The sequence below is a fragment of the Macrobrachium rosenbergii genome, chromosome 50 (assembly GCF_040412425.1).
Source record: "Macrobrachium rosenbergii isolate ZJJX-2024 chromosome 50, ASM4041242v1, whole genome shotgun sequence".
In the NCBI taxonomy this organism is placed as follows: Eukaryota; Metazoa; Arthropoda; class Malacostraca; order Decapoda; family Palaemonidae; genus Macrobrachium; species Macrobrachium rosenbergii.
The window spans coordinates 34,367,944-34,383,432 of NC_089790.1; the positions used below are offsets into that span (position 1 = coordinate 34,367,944).

The following is a 15,489-nucleotide window of genomic DNA, read 5'->3' on the forward strand; positions in this document are numbered from 1 at the left end:
ATACATAATGTATACCTTAAATTATCATCCTACACCAAATGTACCTTCAACTATTATCCTAAAACACTTTAATATTATTTCAGTGTCATCTCACAACATTAACCTTAAAAATACATAGCTTACAGCTGTGTGAAGGCTAAACTCAAGTCCCCCTTCATTCAGTCAGAGCCATTTTCTCTCACAACATTGAGGCTGTCCCCATTTTCTTTTTACTGAACAGGAAAAACACTAGTTCAAAAGTTCAGTATGTACTTACATTGAAAAAAATATGTTATAATAGTATGCTGTGTTTACTTTAATAATATCTGAAAATTAGTAAATCATGTTTTTATCATAAAAAAATTATTTACATTCAGAGCCATTTTCTCTGAGCATTGAGGCTGTCCCATTTTCTTTTTTACAGGACAGGGGAAACACTAAAATTCACAACTTGAGTACAGTACATTATGTACTTAACCCTCTAGTGCTAACGGGGGCTCCGATAGCGCAACCCAATACACGACTTATACCGTGGAGGGAAAAGTGGGGCTCGAGCGAGAAAGTTTCTTTGTAAAAATCGATACGTCCAAACTATAACTGATATAAGCTTCTGGTTTGTTTTATGATGTCGGCAAATGATTGAATTTTTTCCTAATAATTAGGTTTGGGGAGTTTATTTTATATGTAAACTGTGTGGAAATGTTTGAACTTTCATGTGGAAGCAGCCATTTTGCTATAAATGTGTTTGCTAATTAGCTGTTACCGATTAAAAAAATGCTAATTTTCACGGAGTCCAAATTTCAGATTTTCCAACCTACTTATGTTGACGTAGAATGGCCGTTCGAATGATATATAATACGTGCACATTAAAGTTATTTACAGATGCACACACAGGAGTACAAAAAATTATCTATGCATGCATAAATTCTGGCCGAACTACGGCGTTCAACATGTACATATATACGCTTGAGTTGGGGGAGGACTGCAGCGCATGCGCAATACCTATCGGTTTCCTGTTTACGTTTTCTTGTAGGTCCAAGATCTGCCCACACAATGGCGCAGTCCTCGTGTTCTTCAGATGACTGTTTTTTTTTTTGAATTTCCCCTGAAAATAACTTATGGATGACGCGGAAATCGTGTCATCGGAGCACTTAAGGCAGAAAATTTATTGACGCGGATTTACGTCATCGGATCACCAGAGGGTTAATTACATAAAATAAAATACATTTTATGATATGCGGTGTTTACTTTAATATTAATATCTGAAAATTAGTCAATCTTATTTTTATCATAAAAAAATGTATTTCGTCATGAAAATAACATCAAAATACACTAATTAGTAAATATTTCTCGACGAAAAAGTCAGCGATTTGCCGAATTTTTCGCTAATAATTTGGGGATAAGTTCACAGAAAATCTTGAATCAGTGAAGCCACGAATTGCTAGACTGAATAGTGGGGGTTGACTGTGTGTGTGTATTATATATATATATATGTATATATATATATATATATATATATATATATATATATATATATATATATATATATATATATATATATATATATATATATATATATATATATATATATATATATATAATATATATATATATATATATATATATATATATATATATATATATATATATATATATATATATATATATATATATATATATATATATATATATATATATATATATATATATATATATATATATATATATATATATATATATATATATATATATATATATATATATATATATATATATATATATATATATATATATATATATATATATATATATATATACTGTGTGTGTTGTAATACTGTGTGTGGGGGACTCACCAGATAGCATGCGAGTTTCAGATAAGGTGAAGATGGATTACCGGGGGACTACTATGTGGGGGGGGGGGAGAGTACCATGTCACCTGCTGACCAGTGGTGCTCTTCTGATTTTAGGTCAATGGTATGTTTTTCACTGCCAGCTGAATCCCTAGTAAAACATCTCTGGATCCTAATGCTTACCTTTCTGAGACTGGCAAGCTATACAAAAATACCTGTACTATATTCAAGCATACACCCTTTTTTCTAAATGATGTGTGACAGTACCATAATGGTTAGAGAGTACTTAAAGTCTCATATTTGAATTCATGGTAGTTACTACATGTAAAAATAGGAACATTACAAATGAATTCTTACCCCAAAAATAGACCCAGTTTCCCCAGATAATTTTAAAATGATCAATTTGCACGAGTCATCATCAAAATACTACTGTCCTTTTTCAGACCGTCACAATAAAAAAATCCCAAAACATATGCTGCTTCAATTACATTACCATTGTGCCATAAACTAAGAAAATGTTCCTGCCAGTTTTGAAAATATATAAAATTTAACTCCAAATAATGCATCACCTTATACCGTCTAAAACCTACAAATAATGTACAGTACAGGGAAGCATACACTTTACATTTTAAATGGAAAACACACCTAATAATTCACTACAATTACCAGAATTTATTACAAAAGGTTAGATAAACTACAAACTCACATGAAACTTTGGAATGCTTACCCTGGAACACTAGGAACTGTAATTGTAATGAAAAATAAGAATTTTGGATGGAAAAGAGTACCAAAGGTTATGCCATCTTGTCAGCAGACAAATATGGTTTTACTGTATGTATTTAACTGAAGCCTTGCACTGCAAACAAACTTGACCCTAACCTTCTAAGAAATTCTTATATTTACAACACGCCTTTATGAACAATACAATTTCTTGCAGTCCTCACTATCTTCTGAAAAGGTCTGCTGCACATTAAAATGAAATAAATTTAGATATTTTAACCCTTAATAGAAAGAGAACATGCTCAGTACTTTGCTTGTGCATGCAGGGAACTCAGGAAGTCAAGAGACTTCTTAAATGATAACCCAAAGGCTCAGAGATCATGAGTGACCACCATAAGTGTTATTATAAGGAGTCCATGCTAAGGATTTCATAGAGAACACTTAAGTGACAGGAAAAAGAAGTTGGAGGAAAAGGTAAATTGTCACCATTAATACTGTACCCTTAAGGCAATGCATTTTAAAGGTCGACAGTTTGGTAGTCTTTTCCAAACAGTTGCATATCATAGCAGAATGAAATTATAGAAATAAGAACATTAAAACATCTAAGTCTCACACAGTTCATTTGATCAACAAACTGAAGGAAAGTGGAAAGAGGCTAAGTTTCCTGCATTGCTGTAGTGGTCCAGTAAGACACTGATTTTCTTCATGGGAATGCATAAAAACTTTTATCCCTGGCTGAATTTCCCATTACAAGTTGGAAAGGAAGTTACAGTGTCTACCGAGATGGCGTAAAAAATTTCAGAGAGTTCACAACAATTTCTGCTGATAACTGGACTGTGTGAAATTGATAAATATATAGCTATACCCAATACAATGCCAGGTTTTGCAATGGATACAGAATTACTGGTACTTGTGTAATCTATGAGGATATATCTCATCAGCTATTCTGGACTGTAATCTCTTCCCTTATTGATGACTGGTCAGCAATAAATCTTCCAGGATTTTCTCCCATACTTAATATGCATTAATGAATGCATATTGTGGCTGACTTGAATATTCTTATGGGGGATTATTTTCATTACTATATAATTCTAAGATGTTCTGGGTAAAATATAGTAAAAAAAAACAACCTCGCTTTACACTGGTTATCACACCTAAATTTCAAAATGCCTATTAAACCTTACTGTGCAGAGTACGGAATGATGTCCATTGAGAAATAGGTCACCTCACAACTTTTGCTATAATTCAAGTCAGAATTTCCTGCTCTAATTTAAAGACTATGATAACTGCCACTTGTCAGTTTTTAGAATGGGAAGATGTCTACTGAGATGTTTCCTTCTTTCAGTCATTTCCACAAAAGCAGCTCCAGATCTTTCTTTTCATCTTAAAGCTTGGCCCATACCTCTATTTCTTTGTCATCTTCTTTCAAGTTGCTTTGGAGATTCCCAAAGATTCACTTATTGCCTCCCTAACAATTTTTTTTTCTACTAGACAAGAAAGTTTATACTTAGTCCGTCATACAAAACAATTTTGATATGTTTATCTAGGAGAAAAGTAACATAGTTCATTTGCCAAGTACCAGATAGATCCAATCTGCAGAATCATTCTCAACCTAGGTTAAAAGTTCATAAGCACTTGATAAATGCTGCAAATAAGAACACACACTGTCCTCTTCAATTAAAGTTAAAGGAGGATCCACTGATGGTATGCTATGAAAACAATTCTCCCCTCTCAGGCAGCCTTCATAGAAACTTTCCGTATGGGGAATTTAGTGCTCCTACCTGACTGGTAGAGTTCCCATACTTCAAAAGATAGCAGATCTCAAGGGAACCAACTGTCTACACCTTTTCCTGCTACATTACAGATCTAAATTTCTGTCTAGAAATAATTAGGACCTCTTAAATAAAAAAGCCTGAAGTCAGGGTGCTGACCTTATTCATATAGTACACATATCTCTTTAAAGCACTAGAGAAACTACTGTCATCCTTTAAGTAACCTTTTGACTGGTGCCTTAATGCCTAGGATAGTATTATGAGGGCCCTGAGCCACCTCGTTGCACCTGTAGAGCTTAGACACCTTTTGCCATCCCAGCCCTTGGGTCATTATGTGAGTCAGCTTTAAGCTATACATAATGAGGATGACTGCACATTAATTTGATTAACTGTAGCCCTCTTAGATTAGGAGGCTTTTAATGATTTTTACTTAAGTATTCCTATGTAAAACTCTGGATCCTACTGTTACCCTCTCCTGGCCCCAGGGGTCATAATATGAAGAGAAATTTTTCTACATTGCATATGGAAGTTTTCAAGAGAGTTGTCATTTTTTACAGAGTAGTTCTCGAGAACTTCGAAATTACCTCATGCAGAGAACTTCAAAATTACTTCATGCTATTTTCACAGTTACTTAACTCCCTCCGAAAGGGGAATGGCCCCATTTGAACAAACCTGATTCTCCCTTACCCAAGGATGTTTTGTGCCATTTGGTGAAAATGATCCTGTGACTGAAGGAATTGGAAATGTGAAAACTTTTTGCCAAACAGCCACTTTGAATAAACTTTGATCAGAAAAACTTTCAGCTCAGGTGAGATGAAATGAGAAATCAATGCCATATTAAATAGCTTGTAAAAAGAAACATGGAAATGAAAAAATTCTTATTCCTTCAACAAACAGCCAAGTCTGGTACAAGGCAATGACTACTACAGGACAACTGAGTGACACTGTTTATATACCAAACATACAGACTCATATGCAGTACTCTGGATTATTATTGAAGCAACTTCCCAACCTTTGTGCCCTGCCTGCACAAGCTGTTTACACTGTTTATATGCTTGTTCAAACAAGTGGTTATAACAAATTTTGTCTCCAACTTAGGAAACAATACCTAATACAAATTATTACTTGGGAATAAAAATTAATATTTTTAAGCTTAAAATGCCACTGTGTGTAGAGAAACTTCTTAACTTTTGTATCCTTTAAAACATCAAAAATATTACAGGATCTATAACTAAGGGAAATTAACTTTCCACATGAACAAAGTACAATAATCAAAATTGTCACATTGTAAAAATATTCAATGGACCTTAGCAAGCGATAAAAAGGTACTAAAATTGTTAAACTAATGATAATCAAACCATTTAAGCATTAAATAAAAAGATTATACAAACATCATTAATCTACATTAATTCCACCAACTGTGAGAGCAACAGCAACAACATTTTTTTCACAAAAAAGGTGCTAATGGGCTACAAGAAAAAAATTGAGAAGAGAGGATCTATGTATAAGTAAAATCCGAACACCAACCTTCATTTTCTCCAGTTCCTCCTCAGTACGTGCTAACTGCTTCATAAGGTCCACCATGGGTCCATTTGAGGATAAAGAAGATTGGCTGTCTTCCTCTGCATCCTTTTGTTTATATGTTAGAAAATGGTAAATTGAGTATGTTACACTGGATTAAAATTTTTACACTAAAAACTGGTTTCTACAAAGGATCATTTTACCTTAAATTGGTCTCCCTCACATGGAATCCAAACCAAATTTCATTCTTTAAACTGTACTAAACAGTTGTCATTGAAAGTTTGTCTTACAATTTGACAAATTAACAACTCCTGGACAGTTAACAAAAATAAAATGTTTACTTTACCTGTTCATCGTCAGCTTGCAGCTTGGCTGCTTGCTGACCTTTAAGAAACATTTGCAAGTACATTTTTTGATGACGAAGCTCAGCTTCAGTTAGTTCGTCCTTCAGTTTAGTAATTTCCCTTTCCAATTCACGAATTCTCTCTTGACTTCTGTCATAGAGTGGCCGAAGCTCAAAGTATCTGAAATACATTTTTTTCTTTAAGAAAACTAATTTATCTCGAGACAACTAATGAAAACTAAATATTGCTGTGATTTCTAACAAGGCTTCACTTTATCTGTGTGCATACAGTACAGCAATCCATAACAACTCACTTGAGATTAGCATCACTCAGCTTAGAAAGCAAGGCTTCGACCCGATCATTGTGTTTTTCCTTGAGTTCATGATATTCATCCATGTGGTTCCTCTTGAGCCGATCTTCACGACGCTCGTATTCCTCTCTCAACCTGGCTTCAGTTTCCTCCACAGCCGTCCAGGGATCAACCTCTTCATCATCCTCCTCGTCAGTTGGTCTATCTCTAAGGGAATTTTGACTAGCCTCGAAAGGATCCTGCGGAAACAAGATGCTTGTAACTGTGCATTTATGATTCTTGAAAATATTCATTTACTGCAATATCAATTAGTCACATGGCAAACATTTTTCCATAAATGTTGGTCAAAGAAACCAAAATCATAAGAATAGCATAGCAGTGTAAACGTCCATCATAAATCAAAAGACTTCTGTAACTGATAAAAAATTGCAGCCTTGGTAAGAAAAAATACAGATGTATGTTCTGTTATGTAGCATGGTAGTATTAATTTTTCAGAATACAATTTAAATCAAATGAGTAGTGAAAAGACTTGAGTAAACTCAAACTAAAACTAAAAACAAGGAACAATTAGAGACAAAATTCGTTATAATAAAGTCATAAAATCAAGTTATTCGCAATAAAGTGTTTTTTAAAAGACAACATTCCAGGTATTGAAATAAATTTTTTATATTAACTTTCATTTTTTTTCGAATCTAGTGAGTCATACAAAGCTCCTTTACCATTTGAGTATTTAAAAATTTGAGTACTTAACAGAATTCATATTTCCATCTTTTGTCATAAGTATAGTAGTCTTGCCCATGAATAATAAGTTGTAGAATCTTAGAGAGCTCGTACAATATTCATAAAATTGAGGAATCAATTGTAAAATTACAACTTTCTGGCTTGTACTCAGTCCAAAAATGTCCGTTTTGTTATAAATTCTTTCTAAACATATTATGGCAGTTAATAGTTCATCAATATACTTCGCCAGTATGACAGTTTGCAAGAATGAAAACGTAATTTTCCAGAAAAGACGATCAATTTGAATACAGCAATATATGAGGAGTGTCTTCAAGTTCGTCCTAATTATCACCACTGAAAAAGGATGAGGAATGCTATTTAGCAACGCTTCATTCCCTGCTCAACTTCCTTCAAGGAAACAATCCAAAAAGGCATAATTTGTGTTGCTCCATAAATAGTCTTTATAAATAATTGTACATAGCTCCTGATATCTATTAACCGACACTTGTCTCGAGCAAATCAAACAGTAAGGGTTTTATTTACCATATTAATTTTACCAGAAACTAACATCAGTTATCAAAATTTGATGAACTCGTGAGATTAATATCACATTAACATCACCAACAGTAATAATACTTAATGTTGCACAACTTTCGTTCGATTATCAAGGTAGAAATCCTTCATAAACTATCAAATGGCAGTTTCGTAAGTACGATCTTAATAGTTCACAACCCAAATTGTATTAAGGATCTTTGAGACCACTGGAATAAACATCACTAATGAACAAAAAAGAAATTTTTTTACCAATCAACCTGTTCCGGTTGCGAGACTTGAGGATAATCATCAATGATGCTTGTTTATACGGTGCTTACGTTTTATTTGAAAAAATGTACATTAAAAAGTTAAAACCATTTGTTCATTATTTATTGTACAATGTTCTTATTAAAAAGTTAATACCCAAGGACCAAAACAGTCAATCAAGGACATCCTTACATATTAAAACACTCCATACCCTTATTACATTTGGCTTCTACTAACCCTGGAAGAAAGGCAAGGTGACGTGAGGTCGTCATAATGACCCGAATCAGCTAGGGAACGAGTGAGGTCAACAGAACCTTCTGTGGTCTCTGCAACTGAGCCACCAGCAGGAGACGCCACTGGAAGATGGGAGGTTGTGGCTTCTGCAGCCCCTGTAAGATCAAAAAGTAATAAATTTTAACAATCAAGCTTTCGGTTTCAATTTTCAAAATTAATGGATCACTTTCTGTGTGGGAGAAAAGATAGGATGTCTAAAAGCCAAAAGACTGGTAACATAGAATTTAAGGTTATATTAAATTTTAGTGGTTTATTCTTTAAGGTTACTTTCAAGGATTCAAACTCTCTAAAAAAAGCTATTAGAGGAAAAGAGCAGAACAGCAGAGTAAAAGAATCGCAGGGTAAAAAGCGAGGGTGCCCACATTGGCATATAAAGAGAATTTTTACTTTCAATTGCTAATACAATTATAATGAACCACTTTTTTACAACTATAATGAATGAGCATAATACTTTACAACTAGTGTAAATAATGGAAAAATATTTGTATTAAAAATAACTAGACGTATAAATTTCATGAATGTAAAAACAGTAAGAAATCATTATACTCTATTACTGTTTGTGATAACCAAATTATTATACTGTATTACTGTTTGTGATAACCAAATTATTATACTGTATTACTGTTTGTGATAACCAATACAATAACAATGTATTTACCTAGGAATTACTTAATGCGTCCAATTCAAAGTGAATACAGTAAAAATCTGGACGAAAATTAAAACTTGATTTGAACAGTAATTCAGTTACACTATACAGTACTTAACGTCACGAGAAGCACCAGAGAATGTACATAAAATTATCAAAACTGCATGACAGCATGAACAATAATACAGTAATGTATTACACTGCATGTACAGCTTGTTCATAATTCATTCCTCTAAGGACTTAACCTTGAATAACTGGCATTAAATACAGTAGTGAATTATATTACATATACAGCTTGTTCATAATTCATATTCCTCTGAGGACTTAACTTTGAATAACTGGCATCAAATAAGTTCCAAAACACTTATCACCACTACAATCGCCAACCCAAAGCCCCCAAAAAGAAAAAAAAATCCACAACGGTCCAGCAAAATGTATTAAATTTTTTTTTTTTCAATGGACCTACGTAGAGTTGAGTTCCGGTGCACACAGGATAGAGCGCGTCAATACTTGCACATATTAAAACTTTAACAATGCAAAAATGATTCAAACGTAAACTGGTTTTTCACTCAAGAACAACTGCCAGTGTTACGTGCGGAGTAAATGTTCCGTAATTCTTATGTTATTACTCGGTTAAAGTAGAGCACCGAAACGAAACACACTTGTATGGTTAACTCGAAAAGAAAGTTTCACTCACCATTGTTCAAGTTATCCATTAACCGGCTCAGTTCCGGTTCACTGCCTTCCGAAGGAGTAGAAGAGGTTTTTGGCGTTGGAGTAGAGCGCATCGCCATGGAACTGGCCGCCTGGCGTCTTCTCTCACCGATGTCGCCATTTGGTAAAGTAACTTGGGCGTTGTTTCCGTCTTCTTTTGCACCAGTACTCTATACCATGGATGCAAAACACGGTCAGCATTAATAGAAATTAGATTACTTGTTTGCTCAAGATTTGTTCTCCTGGGAGTGCATTTACTAATGTATGTTAAAGACAAACACTTGTCTCGTAATTGACAAAATATGAAAATTCTGTTATAATCCTTTGAAGGTCAAAATGCTTATTCAGTATTACCTTATACGATTTCGGAAAAAATTTCTTACTATAAAAGTACCTTTCACTTCACAAAATACCTATGATGTAACAGAAATCTCACATATTTTAATAAATTCCTGAATTATGACCAATGAAAGACAACATTTACTCCAAGTGTCACCTTTCCTTCATTTCAGCCGCGAAAGTGCTTCTCTTTCCTGCTCACAATCTGATGTTCATAAATCTGACCTAAACAGGAAATAACTTTACTATTTACCTCCTCCTGCTGGGTGCGGGCCTTGATCAACCTGAGCTCCACCAGTTCGCGGGTCAAGCGACCAATTTCCGCGTCTCTTTCTTGTACTTCTCGACGAGCTTCTGCTAATAGACTCTATATGGAGGAGAAACACTCGTTACACAGTAACATTGCAATGTCCTACTACATGCTGAGACATACAAAGAAATGGCTGTATCTATGTGTATGAAATGACGTGTGTTTTGTTTATAGAACAGTATGTATGGCACAGAAACATCTACTCATTTTTACTAATATACCGAGTTGCCTGAGCTATGTATTCATACTGGGTTGTGTACATTTATATGTAAGCGATGCAACATGTATCTAAGTATATAGTAAATATGTATTTGTATTCTTACAGATGAGTTAAACGTGCATACAAGACATTTTTATATACCAGTATACAGTATATATGTGTCGGAATCCACATTTCTTAACATTTTGCAAAAGAGGCGAAGCAGACTTAGGCCAGAAATCTAACCCTTCTTAACCGCTACAAAATGATAAAGACCTCTAAAGTCTAATATCGTGGTAAGACACAGCTTTACAGGGTTAAATCTTATCCATATATTCATTCTTCATATCTATTTCCTTCACTTTCTTCTTAAATATACAGCAAAGCAAAGGCATTTCAATATGTGGCACACTAACCAAAATCATATCTCTTATCGACAGCACGAAGCTGCTCATATAATTTGTAGGACGTCGGCTTATGGCGCTCGTATCCATTACAGTAACACGCTGGACGGTGCTCATATTTTATGCAGCCTATTTAAGTTTCTTACAAGACGCAAGTTAAAAAAAAAAAAAAAATGGGCGCCTGCGTACTATTATGAAGTAACCTCCCCGAGACTTTTCCTAAACATTGCTCCAGTCACAGGAAACGCTTTCCAAAACTAAACGCAGCGGGATCTCCTTAGCAGTGTATGTACGTCATGGATCGACAGTTCCACTCCACAAAACTTTTCCCGAGTACCAACAATTTTAGAAGCCCCTCAAAAGCTATGAGTCAGTAACGAGAGGCAAGGTCGTTGCCACTGATGATAATCGTTACTTCTGTGGTGTCTCACGTTTTTATGGGGAAATACGATAACGTACGTAACTACTTACAGAGTTAAGAACCCTGAAAGGGCTTCAAAAAGTCGATAATTAAAAATAATAAGACGTGTTACAAGAACCTGGAGTTTTTGTTTTTAGTTTGTTTAATTCGTCAAGAAATTCAGATGCGGAGAGAGGTACCGAAAATTGTAATGAAGACAGCTACAGTAATCTACAAAGACATACACAGCAGATGAACAGAGAAAAAAAAAAGAAAAGGCAAAAGTAACACCGCCAACTGCATGAAGTACAGTCCACCAACAGCTGTCAACAAGCGTAAGTCGCATAAATTTAGCAATATTGTCTTCCCTGGGCACGATTATACATTATCCTATATGAAGCTATTTATATGCTATTGAGGTCTATTTGTATAAAGAATATCTTCTGCTATTAAAACATTGGAAAACAAACAAAATATAAGTGACTACTAATTAAGTTTAACCGTGGAGTCTAGCAACGTCAGCTTTCCCGGTATCAAGTATGATATGAATCCGTACAAGTTTATGTTCTTCGCGAAGACGAAACATGTCGAGAAATAAAGTTGTTACCAATACAATATAATGCTTACAGTTTCTTCCACTTTTTCCACAATGTCCCACTCCGCCGAAGGAACTCTGTTAGACCTGTCAACCCATTCGTTATATACACAATAATAATGCAGCCATTGGGATCTATACGCCTTACTCCATATTGATTGTCAAATCCACAGACATTAAAACTCTGAGAATGGCGAAGTCTCATTTTTCTTGAAAGACCTGATATTTTCATTCCTCCTGATATCAAGTGGGAGCTTATTGTACTATCTTGGAGCAGCAAATTTAAAGGCTCTACAAGAAACATTTGAAGAGCGTCTTGGCTCAAATAACTTCAGACCATCTGTAGCTATTCTGGAGTTGACTCCATCCGTTTGGCTGTATTATATGCAGCAAATCTCAAAATTTTTGAACACCCTGTCTTGATAGCCTGATAAGTCATTACACACTTTCAACATTTTTCTAGCTTTGATAGCAAGCCAATGCAACTTAAGAGAGTGCAGGGTAACCATGTTAAGCGACTAAGGATAAAAAAGTTAAGTATATCTTAACCAGACCACTGAGCTGATTAACAGAGGGCTGGCCCGAAGGATTTAAACGTGGCTAAGAACCAATTGGTTACCTAGCAACGGGACCTACAGCTTATTGTGGTCCGAACCACATTAAGCGAGAAATGATTTTCATCACCAGAAACAAATTTCTCTTGTTCTTCACTTAGTAACTGAGAACGGAATCACCCAGTGAAGAACCCGTGTTGATAAATAGTTTGCAAAGTTTATCAGTAACTGGGGTTGGGACGGTTGATATTTGCAGTTATCAGATGTTGAGAACTGCAGTGTTATTGAAAGAAACTGGAAGCTTCCAAGGGGAGAGAGTTGAGTTTAAATGCGAACATTACTACTACAGTACTACTACTACTTTCGACCTTTTAGTCCCTCTGTATAGCAGGGTCGGCTGCTCGAGTCAACTTTCTCCATCTATTTCTATTCCTTGCATCTTCCTCCCTCAGTCCCACCTCACCCATATCTCTCCTCACCACATCCATCCACCTGATCCGCTGGCAACCCCCTCCTCCTCCCCATCACTGGCATGTTCTTAGCTCTTTTGATTGGTTCCCCTCCTCTCTTCTTATTACATGGCCATAGTATCTCAGACGAGCTTCCCTAGCCTTCTCCTTTACATTACATTTACCACCACACATTCTTCTTATATCTTGCCTCTCCCACCTTTCCAGTAGTGATATTCCAGCAATCCATCTCACCATCCTCATCTCTGTTCTTTCCAACAGTCCCTCGCTTTTGCCCCTTAAGTGCCCAAGTTTCTGCCCCATATAATAGTACGGGCCTGGTAACTGTCTTATAAATATCCATTCTGAGCCTTAATGACATTTTCTTGTCTAAAACAACTCCAGTTACTTCTCTCCATTTTTGCCATGCTTCTTCCACTCTGTCTCACTGCTTTCTCATTACCTCCCTCCTCTGTTATTAATGATCCCAAGTAAAACTCATTGTTCTGTTTTAGCACTGTGCCATCTTCCACTTGAATATTTACTTCATGTCCTTCTTTACTACTAATCATTAGCTCTTTTCTTCCAACGTTTACTTTCAATCCTCTCTTTTCTAGGTCTCCTGTCCATGCTAAAAACCTTTCTTGCAGTTCTTCTTTTGCGTCTGGTATAATGACTAAATCATTACCAAACATCAGTTCCTACAGTTCTTCGTTGTTCCTTAATGCGAACATTACTGCAGTATTCAAACCAGGAAGGTGGAACAACGGTAGTAAAGTGTATGCAAAAGGATTACTGAGCCAGCTGTCCTTCATGTAAGTGATGTGGATGTCGAACGGCAATAAGAGAAAAACAGCTGGACTTGTCAAGATGAACATTTGCATATGTAGCGTAAGCAACAGTTAAGGGTAATATGGAGATGAGCAATTGTAATAAAAAGGTTAGTAAAAATGAAGGGATGAACCACTGTGTCTTGAAATGGCTTAGTCATATGGAAAGAAAGGAAGGGATGAATGATACAGGATTTGAACCATATGGCTCGATGACAATGGATTGGTGAACGTGTTTAATTTGGACACGTTCTGAAGGCGGCGGATGCGGCCTAGGGAGCATGAGATAAGTCTGTTAAAACTGGAATTTAAAGGTTTTAATATCCAGGGAGTGCACAATATATAAACAGGTGGATAGTGAATGTCGGGGTTTAACATACTGCTGGTGAGCTTTCCATGTAGATGTATGTACATTTTCTGCACTGAGGTTTCATCGGTCATTCCGATACCAGATGTAACCATTGAGTTTTCTATGGGGCCATCTGCATGGGGCAACTAGTAATTAGTTAGTCCAAAACAATTCACCTCCATCGTAAAACAGTGCGCGCAAAAATGGTTTTATATGAAGAATGCTGAAAATGGGGCCTAATATCCGGTTATCTATTCCATTCTTTTAAAACAGGTGCTTGTTGGATCTTCCACTGCTTTGTTTTGGTTTTGAGCGCTTTAAAAAACGTAGAGGTGCTTGTTGGATCTTCCACTGCTTTGTTTTGGTTTTGAACACAACTGCTGTCTTTGAACTTCTTTAGTCTGGGTTCAAACAGCAATAAAAAGGCAGGGTTTAGATAAACTTTTGATTGAAATACTTCAACTTGATGCTGTAACTACTTCGGTTATGAGTCGAAAACACTGCACTGTCTTTTGGCCACCTATATCTCTTACTCAAAAACCACTGACTTGCCAGTTAAGTCACACTTAATGGTTTGATTACCACTGGTGGTGTTTCAACTGGTTTTGCCTCCGTTCAAATTCAACTGTTGAGTCTCGTAACTGAATAATCCTGGGTTAGAATATAACTTTCTTGTCTTAGAAGTGATTTGGCCTGGATCTGAATTATTAACATGTATATGAAAGAACCTATTTATGAAACTTCCGGAGCTCCTCACACACTCGCTCACAAACACAAAACGATTTGCAAAATCTGACGTGCTGAAGTATAACCTGTCATAAACACTATGAACATTTGATAAAGACGAAAACTGGTTCTTAACCATAACACTTGAGAAGCGGCAACGTAATGAATAAACTGTATAGACCTCTTGGTGTTTCAACCGTAAATGTTAAAATGAGGGGAAGACTCCCTGTTGGTTTTAGTGACGAACTAGCTTACAGTTTTATTGAATACTCTTAGAAACAAAATTGCTAATACGATAGTCTGTTGTAGGAATGAATCCTCTTCATACTGAACACGATACGGGGTTGAAGACTGTGAGATTTGTGTAATAATGACAATGTTATTAAGATTATTAAAAAGGCAACGAAAAGGAACTGGGTAGATTATTTTCCATGCCTTACTGATTTATATACTCTTCAAAATTCTAAATGCCGGTATTTCAAAATGCACATTTCCAAATCTTAGAAAAGCGCCTTTGTTAAACCAGTTTTGATTACCAGAACTTAAATTTATGTGAGCCTGTTTTGAATCTCTATGTCAAAACCGTAGTGCCTGTACACTCTGCTTTCAATTATCTACTAAAAGGACGGATTACGGAAAATGTGTTATGATTTTACTTGTGCC

The 15,489-nt window shown here is 35.5% G+C and overlaps 1 protein-coding gene across 31 annotated transcripts in view; it reads right to left on the bottom strand.

Annotated features, from left to right (window-relative positions):
• qtc (quick-to-court) overlaps positions 1-15,489 on the bottom strand; it is a 279,218-nt gene that overhangs the window by 14,320 nt on the left and 249,409 nt on the right. For 30 of the 31 annotated variants that reach the window (XM_067094476.1, XM_067094466.1, XM_067094455.1 and 27 more), the window contains 6 exons: positions 10,264-10,377; positions 9,655-9,841; positions 8,255-8,406; positions 6,500-6,735; positions 6,189-6,366; positions 5,849-5,950 (listed from right to left, as the gene is read on the bottom strand). In XM_067094476.1, the coding sequence (XP_066950577.1) occupies positions 5,849-5,950; positions 6,189-6,366; positions 6,500-6,735; positions 8,255-8,406; positions 9,655-9,841; positions 10,264-10,377 (969 nt within the window). Of the gene's footprint in view, positions 1-2,556; positions 2,573-5,848; positions 5,951-6,188; positions 6,367-6,499; positions 6,736-8,254; positions 8,407-9,654; positions 9,842-10,263; positions 10,378-15,489 lie in introns of all 31 variants that reach the window. The other variant, XM_067094463.1, reaches the window with a different exon arrangement.